Source organism: Pogoniulus pusillus, chromosome 6 (assembly GCF_015220805.1).
Source record: "Pogoniulus pusillus isolate bPogPus1 chromosome 6, bPogPus1.pri, whole genome shotgun sequence".
Classification (NCBI taxonomy): Eukaryota; Metazoa; Chordata; class Aves; order Piciformes; family Lybiidae; genus Pogoniulus; species Pogoniulus pusillus.
Genome location: NC_087269.1, coordinates 8,216,308 through 8,244,287, shown reverse-complemented (window position 1 = coordinate 8,244,287; position 27,980 = coordinate 8,216,308). Strand labels below are relative to the sequence as shown.

The window sequence follows — 27,980 nt, the reverse complement described above, 5'->3', positions numbered from 1 at the left end:
CCTATTTGTACTTAGGTCTTGCTTCAAAAGTTTTTTTGTGTGTTTTTTTTTGTTTGAGTTTTTTTAATTAGAGGTTTCCTCCCAGCGCGTTGCCGCCATGCCGAAAGTGCGGTGGTGAAGCGGCAGGCCGGTAAACATCGGCCCGTACCGGCGGCGGGCTCGCCCAGAAAGCGTCATGGCGGCAGGGGGCTTGGCGGGGCTGTTGCCCGCTCAAACCCAGCTGGAGTACGCCCTGCTCGATGCCGAGACTCCTCAGGAGAAGGAGAACTTGGTCTACCAGTACCTGAAGAAGATGGACAGCCGGGAGCGGGACCTAACGGTGCCCGAGCTCGGCGGAGGTGGGTGGTGGGGCCCGAGCGGCTCCGGCCCCGCGGCAAAGCGCGGTTCGGCGTCCCGGGCCCGCCAGACGGGCGGCTGCAGGGTCTTCCTCGGTGGAGATGGCTGAGCTTTGGTTGTCAGTGTGGCTTTTGCCTTACAATCCTGCTGCCTGACAGGGCCGTGTAATTACGGCCCCGCTAACTGCTTCTTTAAAAGACGCTTCTAGTTACCGGAAACGTCACTCCTGAAAGCGCTAGAAGAGAAGGACAAGGAAAAAAACAAACCCTTTATGAATGTTAACGGTAGAAGCTTCTACTTTGAAGCGTCTAACTGTCTTCTAGCTTCATTAATTTACTTAAAAAAATAAGCCTTTCCTTTTTGTACAGCGTGTTGATGTCTCTCTCCTCTGGCCATAGCGAGCACATTACCAACTCGCAGCTTTCTCATGAACTCCCTTGGTTTCACTTGGTTTAGTATGTTTCTCAGTTCTCTCTCCTCATGTCTTACCTGTCCTTGTCAATTTTCTTAGAAAAACTGAAAAAGCCTTTCTTTTCTGCGCAGTTTATTGATGTCTGGTTTTTTTGGAGCATAGCTGAGAGCCTTCCGAACTCTCAGAGCTTTCTCCTGAGCTCCCTTGGTTACACGGCAGCCGTTTAGTGTGTTTCTCAGCTCTCTCTCCTCGTGTCTTACCCGTGCCTGTCAGTTTTCATGTCCCTGATATTACAAACTGCTAGAGATGTCATCCTCCTTCAGTGGAGTGCCTATTTCTTGTTAATGGTTTCATAGATCTTCTGGGGCTAAGTGTAAAAATTAAAGTTAACTTATAAGCCTTTAAGCCTGTATCAGGGTACTTTTAACCTTAGTGAGTGCAGGAGCTAGCATTTGACTACAGGATAGAGACCTCAAGAGGTAAACTTAAGGGTTAAGATCACATGTGTATCATAGTAATGAATTCTGACTTTTAGCCAGTGGAACTGAATGAGTGCTCTTTCTGTCTAGATTTGGACCCCTGAGTTGAATTTTCACACCTTTCTTTCTGTGCTTTGTCAGAGCTTTCCTTCTCCTTTGAAAAGAGCTCTAATAGCCAATATTTTCCATTTTTTTTCCTGAAAAGTATTTTATTTCTGGTGAACAGGGGAGCAGTGCTAAAAAATAAACTACTCATTTCTTTTAAAAGGGAATAGCCTTACACTGTGGAAATAGTGGATATGCTTGATAAGTTATTCTCGTTATTAAATCTGAATGTGTGTGCATCCATTTATGTTTATAAATACATGGATGTAGAGCCCAGGAGTACTGCTGTGTATATCTGAGAGGGTTGTATTTCTTCCCACATAACACCACTAATTTATACCTGTCATTTCAAACATTGAAAATCAAGATCAGATCCGTAACCACAAAAATATTTCAGTCATCTTTGAAATAAGTGATTTACAAAACTGTTGGAAAAATCATTAAGAGCTTAATGGTTTTTAGTCTAGTAGCATTTATATGAATTTTAAATAATTAATTGTTACTTATGTGACAGTGTTAGAGTTTAATAATACGGATCATGTTTTAAAATGTGTGAAAGCTGGTTTGGGGTTTGTGTACTCTTTTGATTAAAAGATGCCTATTTAAATAAAAAACTACACTTTGAATATATCTTTAAAACTTGTTAACAATATTCTCACACATTATGAAGGGTTGTGGAACGTAATGGAAGAGTTGGATAAGTGCAAGACTTTTGGTTTGCTTTTCTATCTGCACAAAAGGGGATGTTGAACTTTTCTTAAGTGAAACGTACCAGGAGCATTGTGTAGTCTGCAAATTAGATTAAGTATCTACTTTTCCCTACCCTTCCCCTAACTGAGTGTCACTGTTGCCTGAATTCCAGATCTACAATGGTTAAACACTGAAGGTCCTATTTCTCTTCACAAAGACCTTTGTGGAAAAGTTGTGGTGTTGGATTTCTTTACTTACTGCTGCATCAATTGCTTGCACCTGCTGCCTGATCTCCACGCCTTAGAGCACCAGTACTCTGATAAAGGTAAAAGGACTTTGGCTTGCTTGAAATAAAATTTCCTGGCACTGTTGCAGTCGGAGTAGCTGAGTCACTCTGTTGCTGGTTACTAAACAGTTGGCAAAATTTCAGAGATGCCTAAAAATGTCTTCTAATCTCTTAAGCAGCCTAAAAGAGGTGACTGTGTATACTCCCATCACATTTTTAAATGGGGTTAAATAAGGTACCTGTTGTGTCTGTGTAATTAAAGAGATACAATGTGGGCTTTAAGTCCAAATCTGATACCCTCATAAGTAAAGCTGTTTGCGAAAAGCGATGCAGGGATGTAAGGTACAGGCTTGAAATTGTTAGAATTGCATAACCCTCTGCACTTGACTTAGGAACCAGCTTGGAGAAGAATATAGTGAAGGCAATAGAATAGGTATAGATAAGATGGGTGTTTGGTTTGGGGTTTTTTTTGTGTGTGTTCTGACGGAAACAATAAAATCCATAAGCTTTAGTTTAGCATATTTTGCTATTAGTCTCACATTATATAACATTAGTAGTCCTGTGTTCTGGAGAAGGAAAGTAAGCTTTTTAAAGTCACATAAGAGATGAACTATCTCTGTGAATAAAAAAACAGGGTAATTACTATTTAGAATGCTGCCTCTCGTTGTTGTGATGACTTGTCAGAGATAAGCTGTGGTCTTACAGAATGTATCAGCTACTTGCTTATCTTGGATATTTTAACAGACTGAACAGTGAGATGAAGAGCAATGTTACTTTCAGCCCTAAAAGTACTGTATTAAATATACTGTATATGTAGTAAGTAACATCTTGCATTAAGTCTCTGGTTCTCCATTGACCTTTCTGATTGGTTTTCATTTTGGCAGCACTTATTTTCAACTGTTACCTTCTTTAACTAGAAAAAGAGATTAAAATGTCTTTGAAAGTTCAAGTTCTTAAGTAGTTCACTTATGTTGTAGATTTACATAGCACTTTACAGAAGACTCAGGCTGAATTTTCTACCTTGGAAATCTTAGCTGTTTGCTTTGGGGAAATTTGAGATCTGGTATAATGTTTCAGATACAAGAAACTTTAGCTAATAAGGAAAAATGTCCTGGAGTGAACACAAGTCAGCAGTGTGCCCAAGCTTGCCTAGAAAGCCAATGGCATCCTGACTTATATTAAAAGAAACCCAGTGTCCAGCAGGACAGGGAGGTGATCATCCCTTTGTACTTAGCAAAGGTGAGGTCACACGTCAAGAATTGTGGTCAGGTCTAGGCCCCTCACTACACAAAGGATATTGAGCTGCTGAAGTGTGTCCAGAGCAGGGCAACAGGACTCATAAAGGGCCTAGACCGCCTGGCCTACGAGGAGCATCTGAGGGAGCTGGCCTTGTTCTGTCTAGAGAAGAGGAGGCTGAAAGAAGACTTCATTGCTCTCTGCAGTTACCTTAAGGGAGGTCAAAGTGGGGAGTGAGCCAGCCTGTTCTCCTTGGTGACAAGCAACAGACCAGAGGGAATAGTTATGAGCTACACTAAGGGAGGTTTAGGCTGGCTTTAGGAAACATTCATTCACAGAAAGGGTTCTTGAACATTGGAATGATCTGCCCAGGGCAGTGGTGGAGTCACCATCCCTGGGGGTGTTGAGGCGGCATGTGGGCCTGGCACTCTGGGATCTGGTTTAGTGTTGATCCTTCATTGCTAGGTCGAGAACTGGACTGGGTGATCTTTGAGGTGTGAGAATTCTGTGGATTTCTTCTGGGAGGGAGGCAGTTTTAAGTGGAAGATGATTAGCAAATGATTAAATGGATTGTTGTGAATACCATGCTGGGAACAAGGTCTGGTTTGAAATTTTAGAGGGTTACATTGATCATGCAGTGAATAGTATCTTTAATAAGTATTTTGTAGACTATTTTCTGGAATATTTTGTAGAATATTAATATAGCTTCATCTGTGGCTTTTTTAAGACCAAGATGTTAAATCAGTTGATAACAAAATAATTTACCCCACAAGCTTTCTCTTTAAAACATTTGATCATCTCTGTCCTGCTGTGGAACAAGCTTCATGCTTTTCTGCATAACTAGGAACAAACCTCGGTATTGATAGAATGTTTTATTTTGATTGTCCATTTTGCACCTACATTTTCGATACTTTGATTACTTTTTAAAGTGTGGCTGAAATGCCTTCTTACAAGGAGTATTTTCAGAATTCAGCAACGTGATCATCAGATCTGAACACAAGAAGCCGTAGTTCTAGGATGATCTTAAACCATTATATGTAGTTCTATTGTCTGGAACTTCAGATCTGTTTCAAAATGAATACTGCTTTCCATAGGATTAAATGTCACCTAGCATCTTTATCTGATAGGTTCTCACTGCTATCTTCAGTGGTGCTATTTTTGTGTTTCAAGTGGCATTCAGAAAGTTATTTTAAACCCCAGTGCATATTCAGTTCATGCTATCAGCAGTCCAGAAATTACTTCTATAAGAGGGAGTACTTTTTAATATTCAGAAATAGCTTGGCATAAGTCCAGCATTGTGCTCTGTTATAATTCTTCAAATAAAATGTTTTAAATGGTGTGCATATTCTTATAGCACAGCATCCATCAGCTTCCACAGGACCTGTCTTCATGAGAGACTGTTAGAACTTATTTGTACTATTCATGTGTTTAGATATAGAATTGTCTTTCTACCTTTAATGAAATTTTTGAAGGACAAACATAAGCACTTCTGCTGCTCCCTATTACAGTTAAAATATTTAACCTGATCTTTGGAATTCAGCAGTTTAATGATAATACAACTTCATCTGTCTTACATTGCAGCATGCTGCATTTTTAGGATTGAGAGTTACAGTGATTTTTAAATTACTTACTCTAACCTGTCATCACACTGAAGATGCTCTTCTCCATTAGCATTGTTTCATGGTTGACAAGGGCTAAAATAGTTTTCTGTTGCTCTGTAACTGTATAAAAAAACAATTTGAAATTAGCTGTTTTAGAAGAAAACAAGCTCATCTGAGCTCAGATAATACAACTGAAATAATTGCTTTCTTACATTTCTATCACAAAACCAGAAGTGAGCATAGAACAAATATCTCCAGCTATCCAGGTTGCACCTCTACTGTAAAAGCAGAAGAAAGGCGTAGCAGTGAATACTACATCCAGTACATCCCAAAAAAACCCATGTCCTTATTTTCACAGTTGATTTTGAGTTCTGGTTTAGTCCCTTGCTGTTCAGAGGGCTCATTGCACCATTCTTGAAATGGCAAGCTCTACTGACTGTAACAGCAGAGCTTTTGGGAGACTGCTTTACAAATGCATTTTATTTTTTACATATTTGCCTGAAATTTCATGAATAGTGAAGTCCTTTAATGGATTAGGTATTAATGATCTGATAACATAAATTTCTAGTTTAGAATGACTGGTTGTGTGACACATAACAGATGGTGCTAAACGAAATAAAATGCCAAAGATAGGTGAGTTATTGCAGGAAAAAGTATTCTTCTGTAGATTAAAAATGCTAAATAGATAAGATTACCTTCCTTGAGAAGGAGAAAGGTGCATTATGCAAGCTGCAAAAAGTTATTCTGTGTGTAGCTTACCTTCTCAGAGAGCCAGCTTGTCTTTTGATAATTGGAGTTGCAGCTGGAAGGCTGAAGAAAGAAAAACATAGGCAAAGAAAGGTAATGTTCTAACAACAATGAGAAGCTGGAAGTTGAGAAATAAATTTGTTTGCAAGGTGACTGCAAATATTTAGGTTATGTTCTAATTAGGTTTGTGATAAACTGATGGAGTGTTGGTAACAAATGGTTATTATTTGAATGAGAAAAGAATTACCTTCTTGAAATTAAATATCTGCTACTACCACTAACTGAAGCAGTTCATACTTCCAAGTCTTCTTAAAAATGTGGTGAGAAAACATATATTTTAAAAATGCCTTTTTAGAGGAATTAGATAGTAATTATCCATCTCTTTCAGAAAGGCTATTTTCATGTTTTAGGATAAAGCATAACAATATTAGGGTAAGCACCAAATAACAAGACTTGCATACCTAGAGATATGTAATCTTAGTAAAATGTTATTTCTGAGTTTCAGTATTTTCTACAGATAGGTATTTGTATCCCTGTTGAGACAGAATTGCTTTTGTTTGTTCAAATAAGATATTGAAGATATCAGCCTAGAGAAGAGGAGGCTCAGGGGTGACCTCATTGCTGTCTACAACTACCTGAAGGGAGGTTGTAGCCAGGTGAGAGTTGGTCTCTTCTCCCAGGCAACCAGCAATAGAACAAGGGGACACAGTCTCAAGTTGTGCCGGAGGGAAGTATAGGCTGCATGTTAGGAGGAAGTTCTTCACAGAGAAAATGATTTGCCATTGGAATGGGCTGCCCAGGGAGGTGGTGGAGTCACTGTCCCTGGAGGTGTTCAAGAAAAGACTGGATGAGGCACTTAGTGCCATGGTCTAGATGACTGGATAGGGCTGGGTGCTATGTTGGACTGGATGATCTTGGAGATCTCTTCCAACCTGGTTGATTCTACGAAATCCTCCTTCATTCTGAAACTGATCAGTCACATTTTGTGATAAGTGCACTTCACTTTTTTTTATTCAAACACAAGTATGTTTCAATGCACAACTCTGCTTTTCTTTCAGATGGTCTTATTATTGTTGGTGTCCATTCAGCAAAATTCCCAAATGAAAAAGTTCTGGATAACATTAAAAGTGCCGTCCTGAGGTATAATATTGTCCACCCAGTGGTGAACGATGCAGATGCTACGCTGTGGCATGAACTAGAGGTGTCCTGCTGGCCAACCCTGGTCATTCTCGGGCCTCGTGGAAATATGCTGTTCTCACTCATTGGAGAGGGACACAGAGAGAAGTTATTTTTATTTACTTCTGTAACGTTGAAATTCTACAAGGAAAGAGGACAAATCAAAGATAACAAAATCGGCATAAAGTTATACAAAGACTCCCTCCCACCTTCTCCCCTGCTGTTCCCTGGCAAAGTGACTGTAGATAATTCTGGAGAAAGGCTGGTAATAGCAGATACTGGACATCACAGGATTTTGGTTACTCGAAAAAATGGACAGATTCTACATATTATTGGAGGTAAGGCTGTATAACCTATAATTACAGTAATTTTAGTTGAGGAGTAGAGTATGCTCACTGGGCTTATTAGACTCATTTGTTGTTTTTAGAGGACCTAGCAGTTTATATTTGGCAACATTTTTTTCCCAAAGTAATTCTTACTGTATACAAGGGAATATAGTGTAGTACCATCAATTAATACAGCTGATTGAAATGTTTGCTTTTTTTTTGTTTCCCTTACTCCACTGACTGAAGTTTGTCTTTCCATGTGATGCCCAGTGCAAATTACAAAAACCTGCATTTTCTGTTCTCCTGAAAGGAGTTGTAAATGGTTTAAGATTTAAGATCTGCATCCAGAAGCAAGGTAGGGAAAAGAAAAGAGATAGTAATGCCTCCATTTCCAAAGGAAGAAATGAGTATTAATTGTGGCAGTGGTGTTGTGCAAGGAGGTTTTGGGGTTGTGTTTTCGTTTTAGAGGAGAGGAGAATTATTAAGAACAGCAACACTGCACTAATACATAGACATTTGAAAATGAAATTACCTTAGTATGCATGAAGAGGCTTGTGTTCTCACCAAAGATGGTGTAATATACAAAGCAGTTATGAAAATAGTGAAAGTTAAGTGTTTGAAATTATTTGTCTCCAAGGTCAAATTAGTAATATTTCAGCTTTAAAAAAACTACTTTCTTTGACTTTTTATAAAATTACTGTCTGCTATAAAGAATGCAGATCAAGAAAATTTGCATACTCTATATGCTTTACTCTTCCAGAAGTCAAAGGTACATCTTAATGCACCAAGTACATGGCTGTTGGGATGGACTACCTATAATCTGCCATGACAAGCAGTGGTTGAATCCCTACATTGAAAACAATGGTTCATTTCTCTCAGTTTCAGGACCCACAGGCTAATGCATCCTGTATTACTTAGCCTTGTACTGACTAAAGCCTGTCCCTTGGTAGGGTACTACAAACATCATGGAAATACCAGTGGCTCTGATGTTTCAAGAAAGGAAGAACATCTTTTGCTGTTTGAAGTGTCAGTGCATTGAATAGACAGCTATACATGTTAACCTGATAAAGGCATCAATCTTAATACCCTTCTTTGGGAAGTACAAACAGGATTTCTTGTGACTAAAGCAAAAGAATATGATTTCTGTGTGATGCACGAGATGAAATCTCTGCCAACAAGCTACCCATTAGTGTTCTGGAATAGTCATTAAACAGCAATTCAGAGGGCAGTGTCCTAACCTCTGAACTAGTATCCTTCCTATCCTGTGACACTGTGTTACTCCCTTCCCTGGGGATGTGCACTTTGATTCTTACAAGGGGAACTGCTGGAATGTGGCACACGTCACCTCAGTCCTTCCTATCAGTTAAAGTCTAAATTGTCTTCTGACAGTAGATTGTAAAAGTTTGTGTATTTCAGTGACTCAGTTAAGTGATTCTGTGGGCAGAAAATAATGCAATCAAGATGATAAAAACGTGGGCATGCACAAAGGTTGAAATTACTATATTTGCATCATCAATCATGATGACACACAAGTCATATCTAAATGTCTTCAGCTGACACATACCACTAATGCACTTCAAATGTTAATCCCTCTGAAATAGGATGCTCACCTTCATACTGTTACATGCAGGTCATGTTCCTTTCTTGATTGTTCTGTGCAGAAGACTGTCAACAGCTCCATCATTCTCGCTGTTCTTTTGTGTAATTAGTTCCATGTAATCTTTTTCCCAATTATTATTAATGAGAAAATGCTGCTAATATTGGTTTAATTTCTGATTACATCAAAATCTAAACCATGGAAACAGAGTTGAAATAACTTTTGGAAATGGAAAGTTTTTTCCTGCTGGCTTTCTTTGGTGTTGTCAGGAATAAGAAAAGATGTGGATTTTTAATTTCTGTCTTCCATTGTTACTGTCCTTTATTACAAGGGAACAAGAGCAATTTAGCCCCCTACTAAGACTTTCCTTTGGATGATAAGCTTAAATAAGCAGAGAACTTGTGGAGAATGTGTTCAAAACTTAATAGCACCAGGCTATTCTAATTACATGGTACAATGGCTAAGATGAGACTATACAAAATAAAAGTCATGTAAATTGTACAAGGTGCTGTGAAAGCATCTCTTAGAATATGTAACTCTCTTAAAGGTTTAAATATAAGCACTTTAGGGTGTTGTTTTTTCTTTAAAATGTTGATTTTGTTATGTTTTATTTATAGGTCCAAACAGTGGAAACAGAGATGGAAGATTTTTGGAGGCAGCTTTCAACTCGCCACAAGGGATTGCTATAAAAAATAATGTAATTTATGTAGCTGATACAGAAAACCACCTAATTAGAAAGGTAAATTTTCCATAAAGAAAATGTTTAATCTCTCTACCTTTTTTTACTTATACAGATGAATTTTTACACTAGATGAATTACCTTCTGATTCAAGAATCAACATCAAGAAAGATATTTGATCCAGTGTCTTATTTGAAAAATGCTGCTCTGCAGTTTGTTTTTTAAAGGGCTGTGTATACTTTTGTGCTTCCTTTTAAGTGAGGATGATACACTACTCGTTCTAATATTTTTTTTCTCTCTAATGAATCTTACTTTCCTGTTATGTAGAAGTTCTATTCTTAGTATTCTGTGTCCTGGAAAGAAAAATTGAGTTTGTTTCACTTCCAGGAGTATCAGATTCTTATCTGAAGTTATCGTACTGCCACAGTTGAGTGAATATGTAAACTTTTGCTAGCTGTTTGGATCTCTGAAGTACAGGTAGCTGGAACAGGCTGCCCAGGGTTGCTGAGTCTCCCTCTCTGGAGATATTCAAGACCCACCTGGATATGTTCTTGTGTGATCTGGTATAGACTATCCTGCTCTGGCAAGGGGGAGTTGGATTGGATGATCTTTCGAGGTCCCTTCCAGCCCCTAACCTGTGATTCTGCGAACTGCTTTAGTATCAGAATTGTCTGCATGTGGTTTTTTTTTTCTTTTTTAATCAACAGTTGCAGCACTGTAATGTTGCTCATAATAGATGTTTTCATTGGATCTTACATTTGGTTAGGTCAAATTTAGAATAATAATAACAATAAAATTATTATTATTAAAAGTATTTTATGCATCTCAGAAGATCTCATACTCAGATACTCACCAATATGTCTGACTCAAGGAGAGGCTGAGGGAGCTGGGGTTGTTTAGCCTGGGGAAGAGGAGGCTCAGGGGGGACATCATTGCTGTCTACAACTACCTGAAGAGAGGTTGTAGCCAGGTGGGGGGTTGGTCTCTTCTCCCAGGCAACCAGCAACAGAATGAGGGGACACAGTCTCAAGTTGTGCTGGGGAAAGTATAGGCTGGATGTTAGGAGGAAGTTCTTCACAGAGAGAGTGATTTGCCATTGGAATGGGCTTCCCAGGAGGTAGTAGAGTCACCATACCTGGAGGTGTTCAAAAAAAGACTGGATGAGGCATTTAGTACCATGGCCTGGTTGATTGAACAGGGCTGGATGATAGATTGGACTGGATGATCTTGAAGATCTCTTCCAACCTGGTATGCATTTGTACCATTAAAAGTGCCTTTGCACCATTATATAGTTTCATTCTGCATTTCACTTCAGAGCACCAGTCCACAAACTTCCTTCACTGCATTTTATTGCAGCTGGCTAACAGGTTTTATTACTCTCTTGATAAATTATCAAGTTATCCATGAATTCAAACAAGTTAGTGTTGTACATTCACTGTGTATTATTTTTCTTGTAGATTGACCTGGAATTAGAGCTGGTGACCACTGTAGCAGGCATTGGGATACCAGGTTTTGATAAGGAAGGTGGAGCAAAAGGAGAAGAACAGCCTATCAGCTCACCATGGGATGTGGTCTTTGGAAATTCAGGTATTGTGTCAGTTGATCTTTTAACATATTTACACATGCATACTGTTTGCTAGGTGTTTTCTTTTTTTTGGTAATTATCTGAGATATGAAAGTATAAAGATCTGCCTTAGAACTGAGTCTGAAAAGCAGTGGTTTCATTTACAAGTGATAAATGCAGGTCTGCTTTGGATCCTGAGAAAAAGTGAACTGTTGCTCAATGGAATCCTTTTGTAGGACGTCATGGAGTTACTGCATCCAGATGCTTTTGTTAAGCCAGTGCTTTATGCCAGGATCATTTAAGAAGCAGCTACATTTTACAGGAAGTAAGCATTGTCTAGAAGTTCCTTTACTTTACAGGCATGTCCAACCATTTGTAAATATTTGAATTTAGGAATTAAAAATAGTTTTAATTGGGGACCTCTGTTTATTCCTGTTTAGGTGACATAATCATTAGATCCAAGGCTGTGATAGCATCATTCAGATAGAAGGAGAATACCTCTGAAAAAAATTCATGTCAGGGAGTGAAAAATAAATCTTTGGAAGAATCTGTTTCTGAGGATTAATGTAGCTTTATTTCCTATTACATTTTATACACACCTGATCTTAAATCACATAACTGCCATGTTTTTAGCTTTCACTAACTGTGAGTTGAAACTCTTTATTTTCTTATGTTTCCATTCCAATACAACTTAGAAGTTGCAGATGCCAGTTTCTTAATAATGACAGAATAATGCTTTAATGTGGTGTAAAACTCTTAGATCAGTTTTTCAGGCATAAAAATTGACTTCCAATATTGGGCTTCCTTTAATCTGCAGATGAATGATGTAGGGAGGTAGCATGATATAAGTCTAATATCTTTAAATTAGAGGTGTTTTGAAGGTTTAGAATATTTTACTCTCCTGGAAGCATTTGATATAATTTTGGATCAGGTATGAGGGATGAAAACACAGTCAAATTAAGTTTAAGGGAAAATGGAGCTAGTTAATGAAGGCTGATTGTACAGAAGTATTCTAGTACAAAACCATTCTAGATATAGACAGTGCACTACCACCAGCAGCCTTGGCTACTTAAACACCAGCATAAGTTTTAGATTTAACACTTTTAATAGTGTATCTTCTACTAATAATTTTTTTAAAAGGGTCTTTTTTCAAAGACTTTGTCAATGACCCCTAAAATCTGTGCTAAGCATAATGAATCCTACTTGCAAGAGGACAGAGGAGTGCTTGAAAGAGAATCTCACTGGATGAAGTGAGTTTATGAAGGCATGAGTTTTTCTGAAGGCTACTAATGAAGGAATGAGTTTTTCTGAACTTTATACAATCTGATTTTCCTTTTGTGAGCAAGTAGACTCTGTGTGACTAGATAGTATAGTTTTCAAGGTGTCTTGAATCAGCAAGCTGATCTCCGTGGGATGTTACTGCAGAGCTGTTTCGCAGATCAAAAAGGAGACTAATAACTCATCAGTGCTCCAGAAATCTAAGCTGATTAACAGAAATATTTGAAATATCCTATAATTTTACTTTTAATTTTTCATTATTCTTTCTTCTGCTTCTGCCAGTAGTTGAATATGTGTTCATACTTTTAATTTGGGAGAGCTCTGCTTGTTAAATGTTAATTGATATGATTGTTATCAGCATGAACGTAGTAATCACTGAATTAGTCACCTGTAGAGGATTAGTCATCTGCAGAGCTCAATACTTATGAATTTTTATGAGCATTTACATAAAAATCAGATCTGCTGAATGCACTCTGTTTGGAGCAGCACAGATTTTTTCAGATTCAATTAGAATCTACCAGTCAGTTGTCTATTTAGGTCTCTATAAACTATAATATAACCTGCCAGATAAGAAGAGATTAAATCAATTGAAATTCCTTCTTTGAGAAGGTAATAGGCCAAATAGATAAAATAGAGGGGCAGAGGGTGTGCTTTTTGTTTCTTCTGAAGTTTTTTTTTTAATATGCTTTTGTGTGAGTAAGCTAGGAAAAATGTAAATTACTGTATTAGCTATATAAAACTCTTCAGAAAACTATAACCAGAGGGAGTTGTCAAAACAGAGGATTATACTGAGTAGAATGCTAACAGGAGTCTGTCTCAAAGCACGAGAAAACAGGACTGCATCTCATAGTCTGTGTTACATTTGTCTTAAAGCATAGATACTGTCATGAGCTGTAGTGACTTCTCTAGGTTTGTGGCCAACACTGCAGCAGAGTTTGTCAAAGTTTTATTAACTGCAAATTGCTGGAGCCTAGCAGGATCTTCTGTCACTATCCAGTGTGTCACAGGATGCATTTGTTACTCAGTAAATGCACGCGAAGCACAGTTTCGTGGGAAATATTTACAGTCCTGAGCAGAGACCCAGCCTGCTGGTGGTGATTCTCACTGTTCTGTCTTAACTAGTAGATACTCTGTTGTCAGTATGTCAAAACTGGCCTGCCAGTGTCTGTTTCAGCATTTGGATGGGTGGAAAAATTGAAGAGTTTTCAAAATTAATTTTGTTTACATCCACACAGTAGTACCTTTTTTTTTGTGCTTACTTTTATCTCTGTGCAAGTTGCAGGAGGTAGTGTATGCTTCAACAATTGAATTTGGATTCTGCTGCCTGGGATGGCATATGGGAAATAACATACTTCTCCCATTTTCCTTACATCTGTGTAGCTTAAACTATGTACAAGAGGCATTTTTTTTTCTTTTCAGAAGAAAGATTGGTGGATTTTATAGTTTTTAAACAAGTGAAGCCTCCCTGGGTTTCCTGTCAATGTCCAAAGCTATGCTATCCAGGACACAAAAGGGAGACAGAAGAAGTGTTTAAGCTATATATGTAGTCATTAGGTAGTATTGAACAACCCGTACTGACCTTTTTCAAAGTGAATGATGAAGAAAAAAAAATATTTCTGGATGGTTTATATTTCTTGACATTAGTCCAATATACTTCAAACTATATATTGATCAATTAAAAGACTTTATTCATTGTGCTTTAAAAAATTAATGTGTACTTTTTGTTGTGAAATTAAACATATTGAGGAAAAAAGTTTGTGAGGGTACAGAGAAATTAATATTCAGAACAGATGCTATTAGGTAGCTTGCTTTTAAGCATCCTCATCATATTTTTATGAGATAATAGGCTTTCATTTCCCTGTTTGATACAGATGCTGAAGTCTTGGGCAAAGAGATTGACTGTGAAATACCATTTTAAAAAGAGTTGGCACAAATGTTTCTCTTTAAGGTAGGGGAGATAATAGAGACAAAAACATATGCTGGAATTCAGGCAGACAGTATTCTTGTCATCTTCTTTATTTCTTTAGTTGTGGTGACTGTGCTTGTGTTTTACCCTCCTCCTTTGAAGTTCTCAAGTAGACTCCGTGGATTAAGTTCTGGCTTCCTGGAAGATGGTGCTGAAATTTACATTGACATAGATTGTGCAGGAAATACATGGGGAAGGGCAGCAGCTTAAAAATACTTATTAAAATATTCTGTTTCTCTGTTGTGCTTTTCTATTTTTATTCAGTGGGTGTTGAAAGCAAGTGCTACTTAAACGCACAGTTGATCTGAGCGTGAAATGTGCTTGATAGTTGCATTCTTGCTGGAAGGAACAGGACAACGACCTGTGCTTGGTGACATAACTCTGTGTTTCACATTCCAAAATCTGGTCTTAAATTGCATGATTGTTATCTATTTATAGAACTCCCCAAGCACAGCATTAACCATGCTTTTAGTAAAACAGTTGGAATTTTTTGCGTCAATTTAGGTGTTACACAGATATTATTTAAATGGAAGTACAGTACCTCATCATACTGGTACAATTTTTAAAGCCCTTAAAAGGCAAAAGTATGTAAGTTTTTTCTCTCCATGTTTCTGGTAGAGGGTTATTTAGTATCACTGCATTCCAGAAAAAACATTGTGGTTTTTTTTCTGAACTACTCATGGTGATTCCTTCCTAATTAAAAAAAAAAGGGGGCAAAAGGCAATAATCTCTTCAGCAATAAACACTTAGCACTTCTGAGTTCAGACCATGTAGTAACTGCTTATGTCTAAACTTTATCTCTTGAAAGCATGATTTCTGCACATCGCTCTTTCCTTCTAGTTGGGTCTCATTCTAGCATTGAGGCTCTAGCCTTCACTGCTATGTAACAGGAATTTTCCTTGGTATTGGCTGAAAATAAAGGAGCTACTTTTGTGATCATCAGGGATTAATTAGGAGTCGTTTTTCTGACAAAATTTGAATGACTCCGAGCATATGTTGCATATGTAAAATGACTGCATGGTGTAGCAACATAGATTTACTTGGGATGCAAAAACCCATCTCATCTCTAGCAGTTTCATATGCAGAGTACAGCTCTGGGCTTCGTCTGCCCTGGTACAAGCTTAGTTTCACAGAAAATCATGCTGGAGACATCATTGACATGAAACAGCATTTCTTGTCTTCTTGAACTGGACCATTACTTGCTTGTAAATTGTAATTATTTTTTATTTAAGATATTTGCAAGAAAAAGTGACTTCTTTGGTAAAAATAGAAGCAAAATGAAAGACATTATAGTTTTTATTGCCATGTAAGAACTGTTTAAGGAGAAAAAGGATGATGTGTACTTGTCACAGTCCAGATTTTCTGTACTAAAGAATTCCCTTAGGACTTGGCCATCTCTATGTTCCTAAACGATGATTCTCTAGATTTGTCCCTCAGATTTGGCTTTAATTTGCTAAACTGTCACTGATTTAAGTGAAGGCAAAACTTGCATTCACATGTGCACATAGGCAGTGCACCTGTCCGTGTTGTATAGCCCGTTTTGTCTTGTGCTTTTGCAGAGGATGAGTGTTCCAGCAGATTTTTGCCTTGTTATTTTTTATTACAGATAAAATTAGTAGAAAATAATATTTTTTTAACTTCAGTCTGTTTAGAAAATGTCAGCAGTGCCAGCCACGAAATGTAACTTTGATTCCCAGGCGTTTAATTCCCAGACTGGAAATAAGCATTCAGTCCTCAGACAGGGAAGCTGTAAGTGTGGCTGGTCCTGGGAATGGAAACTCTTCAAACAGATATGGCTGTTGACTGGTACAAAGTAAAGTCTTTTCTGTGCATTCAGACTGTCTCACAGTTAATGGTCAGCAGCATTCCTGAGCTGTTTAAAGTTGTCTGTGTGTACAGATGGGACTGTGAGTTCTTAAAACACAGAGACATAGCAGAGGCAGATTCAAGAACTTAATCGATGTATATGTAACAACTGAAGCATCATATAATATGGAACACCAGTAAATTCAGAACTGTAGTTCTTTATTAGTAAATCTTTTTAACATATCACATTTGCAAGGCATACTTTGCTTGATAGAGGCAGCACTAAAGATAAGAAAGCACATACCCTAATAAGGAGAAACTGCACTAGATTTTTAAAACGGCTCAAGATAGGTTGGAATGTGGTGCTTAATTGAACAAATGTAGAAGAGTAGCTTTATTCTTTTATGTTGTTGTATAATAAGTTCTTTTAAAAATAAATTCTTTCCATTCAAGGATGATAAAGAGTTATGATAATGATGGCATTACCATAATTTTAACATACTAGTTCTCCCTGGCCCCTTTCTTAGAGAACAGTGCAAGGATGATAGTAGTGACATGTCTTCAAGCTCTTCTGTCCTAAATGAAGAGGATTTTCTCTTTTGTTTCAGAACATAGAGTCATAGAATGGTCTGGGCTGGAAGGAACCTCCAAAGGTCATCTATTCCAACCCCCCTGCAATTCAACAGGGACATCCTCAGCTAGACCAGGTTGCCCAGAGCCCTGTTGAGCCTCACATAAAGCATTAAACTGTAGTGTTAGGACCTTGGAGTGATGAAATTCCATAGCTGTGCAACTTCAGACACTGTTGTTGCTTTTCTGGTTTTGTATACATTTATTTATTGAAGTTAACATATTTTCCATAACTTAGTATGCTTGTGCTGTTTTCATGCTTGCATCCATTCTCTTTGCTCTAATTGCCATCTTGTAGAAAATATGTGAGTTTTATTAAAATGTATGACGGTTATGGAGCTCTTATTTTTCCTGTCTTGTTCTCTAGTTGAAGAAAAGATATTCTGCTATTGATCTTACATGTTCAGTAACATTTGAAATTATTGATGTGACTGTTTTGTCTCTCATATTTGATAAGCCTTTTGGTGTGCAGTGTTAGACTTAAGAAACCTTTTCAATTTTTCATCTGTCACAAGGGAGTTTTCAGTGGGTGGAATTGAAGGACTGGATGGATGAATGGAATAGATTTTTCTGAAGTGCTCAGTTTAAATCTCACTCCTTAATTGCATTGGTGGATGAATTAAAAATTAACAGAGCACTTTTGGAGATCCCTCAGAATGAACTGCACAACACAGAAAGATAAAAAGCTCACTTTCCTAACACTGACTTTTAGCATTATTCATCCAGGGGTACCCAGAATAGTAGCATCTGAAAAGTGCAAGATACATATCATGGGAACACAAAATCCTGAAGCTGAACTTTTGCTAAATAGGAAATAGTGAAATGATTTCATAGAACATTTTCTCAATTTAAATGTCTTGGCAACAAGCTTTAATCAAAGGTGACTCCACAGGGGGGTGGGGGGTGTTGTTATATTGGGTTTTTTTGGGGGATGTGTTTTTGGCATTGCCAGTACTTTGGTGACTCATAAAATGTGTGTTTTGCAACTCATTTTGCAAACCTTCCTGCTCAACAAAAAAACTTTTAGGTGCTTTGGAAGTTTGACTTTTTTTTCTTGGAGCTGTAGGTTGCTTAAAAACATGGAGCCAACATGAAGGTGCAGGAGAGAGGCAGCAAATTTCCCTTGATCACAGTTTTGGAAACCTGCGTCTTGACCCAATAAATGTAAAAAGCTGAAGATAAACTCAGTTAAAATCATACCAGTACTACTCTGAAATGGGCTCACAATATTAGGAAATTGATTCTGCAGTCAGAAGGACCTTTTTTCTTCCCTTTTTGTAGTTTGTAATATAGGAAATGTTTAAGATCAGAAGAAAACGAGCAAGATCTCAGCTGGGAGAATGGTGGTCATTTAAGTAGAATTGTTTTGGGCTAACTTCTCTAGGTTTAAAATGCTTTCAGAGATTTTACATATAATTGCTTTTGAAACCACAAAACAGGAAGGGAAGTATCCATTAGATTGTTTGTAGTAACTGCTGTGAGATACTTAAGGTTTTTTTGAAGTGCACGTGAATAAAAAGCATCTGTGAAAATTTTGAAGGTATTTTTTCTGTTGAGTGGCTAACAGTTACTCCAATACCTGATACATTCATTTAGAAAAACATTTTAGTGTTGTCTCTAACCAGTTGTATGCAGTTCTATACAGTGTGCACAGACTAGTATGGTGTTAGAAAGACAGCAGCAACTCCATTTAAATGCAGTTTTTAAATACCACCTTTCTATTCTTCAAGGTTTTCAGAAAACTGAGTAAATTTCTTTTAGTTTTTTATGTTTGGGGTTTTTTATAGTGGTCTTTCACAACTTGTCTTCATGCATTCTTTGTCACACTGTGATATGATACATTTAAAGCTACAAAACACTTAAAATTCTTCACTTTGCATTTGCATCATTTTATTTCTGAAGTGTCATCTGAACGAGCTTTGCATAACTTACAATTTTGATTGGCGAATTGGAATTTATGCTTGGAGTTGAAAAAATGAAATATTTGACATGTCCTTGAATGTTTTTTGATCAGGTCATTGTTCCACAGATCTGAGTCTTGCATTTGTGATAGCACATTTACATTTGCAGAGGGAGAACAACTTGGAAACTGTATGATTAGTGCTTGAGGAAGTTAGTAATTGCCTACATCACCTCTTAACGTTTGGATAAACAGCAGTTGTTCTCCAGCATGCAAGCGTCAGTTACTCTTATCTTAAAAACATTATGTACTCTGTGTATAATGTACAGTGCTACTGCCAGGGGTTTCAAAACCTATAAACAACTGCCAACAGTTTTTTACATACCTAATTTCATCATTAGCATAGTAAAAGAACCCAACAAACCACACATTCCTCCTCCCTACCCCCAAAACCATGCTTACAAAGATACATGCACACTGGCATTGGCCATTACAGATCCAATAATAACAGGTGAAACGTGGACCAAGTAGCAGAATGTTTCAAAAAGCAAATCCCATTTAAGGAATTGCTTTTATCAGGCAAGGATGTTAAACCCACAGCTTTTATATATCTGCAGGAAGAGAATAGAAGAAAAATAGCAGAGTTTTTGGTATGTGAAAGACAGACATTTTCTTCCCTTCTCTTCCTCCACTTTTTGGTTTTCTTTTTAATTCCCCATGGACAAAGATAAGCTGGAGTAGGGGGGACAGTAAAGCTGGTGTGTTGATTTCTTTGTTTTAGGAAACATTCCCAAAGTGGGATTTTTTTTTCATCTTTTTTGATAACATTTATTTTTAATAGTTTCAGGGATCCAGGAAGATGATATTCTATGGATAGCAATGGCAGGCACTCATCAGATATGGGCACTGATGTTGGAAGGTGGAAAACTACCAAAGGGAAGGTAAGCAACTGTAATAAGAAACCTGTGAAGTTGCTGTTTATCTTGATAAACAGCTTTCAAATCCCAAAGAGAGAGGGAATCAAATTAAACTAAAAATAATTTGTCTCAACTCTACTTAGCTTGAAGCTTGGTGCTTCTGTTCAGACTTAAGGTGTGTGTCCTTTAAAGTCTGCTTGCTTTTTCCCACATCTGCTAAAGGAAATGCAAGATGCTGCTTTTGCTATAAAACTGTGACTTGGTAAGGTACATTTGTATCATTGAATGCTACTTTTCGTTGCTGAAATTGACTAGTGATGAACAGTCCTCTAAGCAGAAATGAAAGTTATCGTGAAGCTATTGAGTAATTCCTTGTGCAGCAATACAGTTGGGTTTGTAACTTAGAAGTGCTTGCTCTGTAGCTTAAGCTTATGCCTCACGTCTGAAGTATTTCAAACTCATTCTTAAACTTGAGTATTGTTCTTCTTTAGTGATTTAAAGAAAGGAGTCTGCCTTCGATTTGCTGGGAGTGGAAATGAAGAGAACAGAAACAATGCATACCCACATAAGGCAGGTTTTGCACAGCCCTCGGGTCTCTCTCTGGCTTCTGAAGAGCCATGGAACTGCCTTTTTGTGGCGGACAGTGAGAGCAGCACCGTGCGAACCATCTCTCTGAAAGACGGAGCAGTGAAACACCTTGTAGGAGGAGAGAGAGATCCATTGGTAATCACTTCAAACTTCCCCACACTGCCCTACTAATATTCCTCAAGCCTGACCTGGAGGAACCACTTTTGGGGTGAGAGGGTAAATCAGTTTCCGTGGCCATCAATTTCTTAACTTCACTACTTGGAATGCAAGCGTGTGGCGGTTGTGATGTTCAGGATGTAGTGCAGATTGTTGCTTTTCAGATAACAAATGAATTCACTTGTTTTTAAAATAGCCAACTTGATTCAGCAATATGTAGTAATTAAAGGCAGCTGGATTCATACTGATAGCTTAAATGCAAGAGTTTCCATTTCCATGGATAGCATTTGTACTTCCTACTTTTCAGTATCCTTGTTTTGAAGTTGTCTTGATTTCTTATTTTTTTTATGCTAGGGTTTTTCTTAAGTTAGTGAATTTCCATTTAACTAAAATCACTTACATTCATGTCAACACTGAATAATCAGATGCACTAATTTAATGAAATACTTCTTCAGAATTTGTTTGCCTTTGGTGATGTGGATGGAGCAGGCATAAATGCAAAGCTGCAGCATCCTTTAGGGGTGACATGGGACAAGAAAAGAAAACTGTTGTATGTGGCAGACTCCTATAATCATAAGGTAAGCTAATAGTAGTTTGTTATGTACAGGCTTTGCAATTTTACTAATACAGAGGATTATTTTAGGCAGATACAGATATTGTGCTTGTTCAGTTAAGCTGAGGAAACTAATGATACTAGTTCCTTTGTGGATTCTTTGTCTTTCCCTCCTTCCCTTGTGGGTCCTTCTCATTACCATTGTTTGGCTGTCACATGCTGCTGCGTTGATGTGATTGTTCCTTGGGGAAGGTAAATTTAAAGTGCCAAGTTCAGACTAAAGACAGTTGCCATATATCTTCCAGAGATGCTGAACTAGAGCAAAAGATCTAGGAATGCTTAGGAGTAGTGCAGGTTTCATAAAACTGGGAAAAGAAGAGGACTTGCTTTTGCCTTTGAAAAGCCCCCAAGATTTGAAAAGCATTGTGGGTTGCCTCCCTGAAACTCTGAGATAAGACAGATTGTTTTGTTGTAAGGCTGTTAATTGTGCATTTATTACAGACATTAAAAGAAGAGTGTTTTATTTTAATGTGAAGAATAAGAAATTTCAAGTATTTAATGTTACATATATGTTGTAAACTAAATTTTGTTTCAGGTACTGTATAAACCAAACTTTTTTTTACTATTACTTTAAGAAAGAAAGCCCTCCACCAATTCTCAGGGGAAAAATTATAGAATCATAGCATTGTTTCAGTTGGAAAAGACCTTTAAGACCATCGAGCTCAGTTGCTGCTTACTTCTGCCAAGTCTGGTGCCTAAACCATGTCCCTTAGCACCACATCTCTGTGTCTCTTAAACAGCTGCAGGGATGGGGATTCAGCCACCTTCCTGGGCAACCAATTCCAGTGTTTGATAACTCTTTCAGTTAAAAGGTTACTTCCCATATCTAATCTAAATGTCCCCTGGTGCAAGAGGGAGGGACAGGCTCTTCTCACTTGTGCCCTGTGATAGGACAAGGGGATATAAAGTGGATATAAACTTCAGCACATGAAGTTCCACGTCAATATGAGGAAGAACTTTACTGTCAGAGTGCTGGAGTGCTGGAACAGGCTGCTCAAAGAGATTGTGGAGTCTCCTTCTCTGGAGACTTTCAAGCCCTGTCTGGATGCATTCCTGTGTGACCTGAGCTGGATTATGGTCCTGCTGTGGCAGGGGTTTGCACTCAGTGATCTGTAGAGGTTCCTTCCAACCCTTAACATCCTGTGATCAAGTGAACTTGAGGCCATTTTCCTCTTGTCCTATCACTTACTATGAGGAAGATGAGAAGAAACCTATATCCATGGTATAGAACCATGATATAAAAGACTGCCAGCTTTGTTGTGCTTTTAGTGTTTTGCAGATATTTCCAGAAAAACAACAAACATTAGGTAAACAAGGTTTCATTGGTGTCTTTGAACTTACTAAAGGGAACGCTGAATGAAGCCACAAGGAAGAAATAAAGTCCATAGGGTGTGGGAGGAGAAGATGGGACATGTCATTTGGTAGGGTATGATAACTTAGCTTCTAGGATGTGCACTTGATAGCTTAAGTACTGAAAATCAGTGCTGACTGGATGATCTTGGAGGTCTCTTCCAACCTGGTTGATTCTATGATTCTATAAGATAATGCAGAACTTCTAAATCCTAGTGGGTTCTTCTTTTGGAGGCTTTTTGTGGTTTTGTTTATTTTAGATTAAAGTTGTGGATCCTAAGATGAAGAACTGTGCTACCCTGGCAGGCACAGGAGAAGCAAGCAACATTATTGGTTCCAGCTTTACACAGTCAACTTTCAATGAACCAGGAGGTTTGTGTGTTGAAGAAAACGGCCGCTTGATGTATGTTGCAGACACAAATAATCACCAGATTAAAGTGCTGGATTTAGAAACAAGAATTCTTTCCACGGCAAGTAATATTATTAAACAGCTGACAGTGATGTTTCTTAATAGAAACTACTATTACAGACTTTGGCAGGTGGTATAAAAATCATACAGGTAGTAAACTTTTTGGGTACAGTAGCTACATTCACAGAAATGTTTTATGATGATCTGAGAAACAAACACTGCATGTTAGCACAGTTGTTGAAAGCCTTGTCTTTGGAAAGGCAACTTTTGCATGAAAACAGAAAGTGATGATCCTCTAGAAAAGAGTAATACAAAACCATGAATTACTGAACAAACACAGCTCGATTTTTCAGTATGAAAAGCATTTCATGCATTCTGTGTAACGAGTGGAAGCTGAAACTGATTACCAGGTTCTGTAATTAAGCTGTAAGTGATGGTTGTGGGAAGTCAGTGACTTAAAGCAGGATACATAGCAGGCTTTCAAGTTGTCAAATCAAAACTGCTGTCATAATTGAGCACTGCTGTGTCTACTTAGAAATATACATGAAATACTGAGTCTCCCTCTTTGGAGATATTCAAAACCTGTCTGGATGTGTTCCAGTGTGGTCTAGAATAGGTGATCCTGCTCTGGCAGGGGGGGTTGGACTGGATGATCTTTTAGGGTCCCTTCCAGCCCCTAACATTGTGTAATTCCCTGAAAGCAACCCAAATTCATGCTTCTGTCCATCTTATAATGGCATTGGCTTAAATGTTTCCATATGTGTATGTACATATATATGATTTAAAGATCCGACTGTCTTGTATGCTTCTTGCAATTCATAGCACACGATCTTAATGTGTGTTTGAATTTTCATATCATATAACATATTGGTGGCCTTTCTGGGAAATGATCCTTTTCTTTACTATGCAATCCTTATGGTTAAAATCTTGGATTTTATTACTGAAGCATGCAGTTTGCCACCATATTAGAAGAAAATGCCTATAAGTGTAATTAAAAATATAGTACAGTGGTTAAATTTTTAAATTAAAGGACACTTTAGTTGTAGGTTTTATCTTTTTAGCAGTAAATAATATTTTTCTTTGGATTTTCTTTTTCATTTAAAAAAATAATTTTGTCCTTTCTCTTTTTGTTTCTGTAGAATGGTTACACTCTGTCAGGAAGTTTTCATTCAGTCACATGTTAGTTTTCCTAGTCTGTGTCAGCCTTGGAACTTTGGCTGTGTTGTGAAAGCCTATTTGCTTTCAGTACAAATGAAAAGTTGGATTGTTTGTTTGCTTTTTTTTTTTCTAATGATAGTTGCCTATCTTGAATCCAGAAGCATGTGATGTTCCAGACAACCTTCCTGTGCAAAAAGATAAAAGAAGAAACCTTCCAAAACTGCCTAAATCTGCACCAAATGTTCAACTTCCCTCAGTAACTGTAGCTCCTGGTCAGACAGTTCAGTTTTTGTTGAAGCTGACTCTCCCTCCAGATTCCAAACTGAATGAAGAAGCACCCAGTGCCTGGTTTATCACAGCAGAAGGTAAAGTGCCTGTGTTGTTTAATCAGTTGAACAGGACTAAGCAAGATACAAAGTGAGTTACATCATGACATGCCTGCAATGTGAGGGATCTATCTCAGTCTGATGAATCAAAATGTCCTTCCCACTTTTGTGTTCCCATTTGACCTTGTGATGCAATACATCTTATTTAGAGTTGATACACTTAACAGCTGGAGTGCAAAGACAAATACCAAACCACCTGACAGGCTGTTTTTTTTTTTGCTTGAATTAACTACATGCTGCATTTTATTGTTGTGTTTTGGGTTTTTTTTTTCCAACCTCCTTGGAACAAGCTGCCATTGAGGGTTTGCAGAGGTACTAATCACCCTTAGATCCTTGCCTTCTCCACTCTGTCAGAGAACAGCTTATCCCAACCCTATCCCCATTTGTTTCTGGGAGAATGCTCACCAAGCTGAAGCATATTTCTGGAAGAGATTATATATTTTTTTCTCTTGTCTATCCAAAAAACCATTGAGATACATTTATACTTAACAACCTACTTTGTTATAATTCACATTTGCATATTTCTGCTCTTAAAAGCTGTTAAGAATTACTCTACTGGCACCGCAATTTGTTTATACAGCTCACAATTTCAAGTCATTTCTCATGTCAGTTTGTGTTTTTGGAGTATATTCCCAGGAGTCAGCACACATTTTAACCTGAATAATCCCCAAATATTGTAAAGATAAGATATATTTGACAGCTTCAGGGATTAGTGAATTTGGAGAATGTAAGCAATCTAAATGTAACAGCTCATTTCAAATACATAAATTCTACAGCAAACTTCTAGGTACTCTCTGAAAAATTGCAAAAAGAGGACTTCATCCATTTCACAGTAAATTACTGAGTGCAGTAAAATGAGCTGGATACATTTACCATCATGGAATCACAGAATTGCTTAGGTTGGAAGAGACCTTAGAGATCTCCTATTCCAACTTCCTCACCACAGGAGGGAACTAGACTCTGCTGCTCAAGGCCTCATCCAACGTGGCTTTGAGGACACCCTGGGGAGGAGGCATCCACAGCCTTCCTGGGTAGTCTGTTCCAGAGTCTCACCACCCTTGTACTAAAGAACTTCTTCTTAAGATCAAGTCTAAACCTACTCTCCCTTAGCTTAAAACCATTCCCTCTTTTCATATTGCTAGACACCCTTATGAAAAGTCCCTCTCCAGCCTTACTGTAGGATCCCTTTAGGTATTTTAAGACAGCTATAAGATTTCTGCCCCCACCCCCCTCCCCAGAGTCTTGTCTTCTGTAGGCTGAACAACCCTCCTTCAGCCTATCCTCATAGCAGAGGTGTTCTAGCCCTTGGAACATCTTTATGACCCTCCTCTGGACTCGGTATTCAAGGCAGAGTCTCACAAAAGCAGAATAAAGAGGAAGAATCACCTCTGTTGACCTGCTGGCCACACTCCACTTGGTGCAATTTACTGTGCAGTTCATTTTCCAGTTTTACATGCTCTTAAACATTGAAATGTGAAACTCAGTTTCCCTCGTAATAGTTAGCCTGAGCATTGCTAAATTGCAGCAACCCACTTCTAAAACTAACACTTCTGTTTGGAAGTACATAAAACTGCAGGTAAATGATGGCATTTATGGCACCTACCTTACCTGGAGTATTGGACCTCTGATACAACTGTATAGCAGCCCATTAATTTAAGGAGTTTTGCTTGCAAATCTCAGAATAAATTTCAGTATCCTTTTAAAAGCATAAAGGGCAAATTGCAGATCCTTTGTATTTAAATAAAATGTACTGTATCTATACTGGTAGTTTTGAAACAAAGCTATGGATTTCTTCATCTTTAAATGACTGCTAAAGACAGATCTGTAAACCACTTTCCCTGGGATTTTTTGTTTGTGACTGGCAAGATCAGGAAGGAAATCTCCCTTTATGTTGTGTATGGAAAGAAAATCCATGCTGTCCTATAGGTAAAAGTGTCTTCTGTAGGTTTCAGGTATGGTGTTAAATATCCTAATGATAAAACTTGGTCTTCTTTTACAGATAATACCTGGTTGCTTCAAGGGCAGCAGTGTCTGTATGGAGAAATAAATGATGTTTCCCATCAAAATATCATTCCTTTTGAGTTACCTAAGAGCTGCCTGTCAGCTGAAGCAATCCTGGCAATCAAGGTGTGCCTCTACTATTGCAGCAAAGGTAGCAGTGCCTGTATGATGAAAGGAATCTCATTCAATCAGCCTTTACAGATTGCTAGTACAAACCAAGGCAACTTGACTCAAGTTGAACTGATACACACATTTTTAACCAACTAACCCAAAGCCAGTTGATTTCCTATTGTGTTTTACTATCCACCATTTCTGTAGGAGAAAATAACAAATAGATAACTTTACTCTGTTTTTCACTTTCATGGAACTTACGACAAAGTCAAGAAATAATATACTTGGTAAAATGAAGTAGAGTTCCCTGCAGATTAAAGTGAAAATCTATCATCACAACCTCCTTTCTTTTTTATTACAGTAGCAGCAATAATATTGTAATACTCTGGACTCTGTTGCCAGTTGTGAATGTATTGGATGTATGCCATTCTGAGCAACGAGCAACAGCTCTTGGAGTCCTTTTGAAAGAGCTGATGTTACTTTGTCATGTTACTGTAAGAAGTTCTTTGCACTGTTAGAAGAGATAGATCATTTGGACTAACAGGTACAAATTCCTTTTGTGCTCTTATTAAACTTTAATAGAACATCCAAATGAATAGTTTCTCCAGGCTGTAGAAGAGATACCTTGCTTATTTTTCTGTAATGGCATTTATGCCACATGTATTTTCAAAATACATCTTAAGCTAGGCGCACCTCTAATTTTATGCAAACTTGAGCTTAGCTACATATAACTGCCTTATATGAGGGGCATAGTTTGATGGAAAATCTGTTGTGAAAAGAAGTATTCAAGTTCCTACAGAAAAATTTCCTGCTGATTTCTAACAAAGAACGTGCCTCTAATATGTGTGTGTATATATATATAAAGAAAACAACCCACAAAACCATGCTGGAGTTTTTCTGATACATACCAACTTACATTTTATAGTGAATGATAGATTATGGTTGAATATCTAAACTGCAAAAATTTAAATGTCAACCATTTCAAGTAACATGAATCACTTCCCTGCTTTTATGTTTTCTCTGTAAAGATTTGTCTGCAGACTTCTGTCTTGCAAGTACATAATATTAAGAAGAATGTTATACTCTTGCAGTCTGATTCAGCCTTTTGAAGTCACTGTTAGTCTCCTGATTTGTAATAGTGGCCACTGAAACAGAGCTGTGTATTTAATAATGGATTCTTTGCATTAATGTTCAGAAACACTGAGCTTTTGCTGAGAAACTGCTAACCTAATCTGTAAGTTGCTTTAAAGCTATAGTACAAAACTTTGCCTTTGGTGGTGAAGTGTTTTGCAAGTTCCTTGAATTTGCTGTAGTAAGTAGCAGGAATACAAGAGGGGGCGTGAGGATTTTACTTGAAGTGGAAGAGTTTCCACAGCACTTAAGTGGTAATTGAGTTAGGCTCTGTGCTCTGGTCATGAGGATCAGTTCTGAGATTTTGGTTGAAGTTTGAAGATTATATTTTCAGATACATTACAAA

The 27,980-nt window shown here is 37.8% G+C and overlaps 1 protein-coding gene across 1 annotated transcript; it reads left to right on the top strand.

Annotated features, from left to right (window-relative positions):
- The first annotated feature begins 80 nt into the window (after positions 1-80).
- Positions 81-27,980, top strand: NHLRC2 (NHL repeat containing 2). The gene is made up of 11 exons (XM_064144358.1): positions 81-338; positions 2,195-2,347; positions 6,951-7,406; positions 9,609-9,730; positions 11,128-11,257; positions 19,656-19,755; positions 20,223-20,454; positions 20,931-21,053; positions 22,699-22,908; positions 24,145-24,370; positions 26,391-27,980. Exons 1-11 carry the CDS (start codon positions 176-178, stop codon positions 26,657-26,659), a joined length of 2,184 nt encoding a protein of 727 aa, XP_064000428.1. The 5' UTR covers positions 81-175; the 3' UTR covers positions 26,660-27,980.

Coding starts and splice junctions, on each gene's coding strand:
- NHLRC2 (XM_064144358.1), top strand. CDS start 176: ATGGCGGCAGGGGGCTTGGCGGGGCTGTTGCCCGCTCAAACCCAGCTG. Junction 339..2,194: donor GGTGCCCGAGCTCGGCGGAG/GTGGGTGGTGGG, acceptor CCTGAATTCCAG/ATCTACAATGGTTAAACACT. Junction 22,909..24,144: donor AAACAAGAATTCTTTCCACG/GCAAGTAATATT, acceptor TTCTAATGATAG/TTGCCTATCTTGAATCCAGA.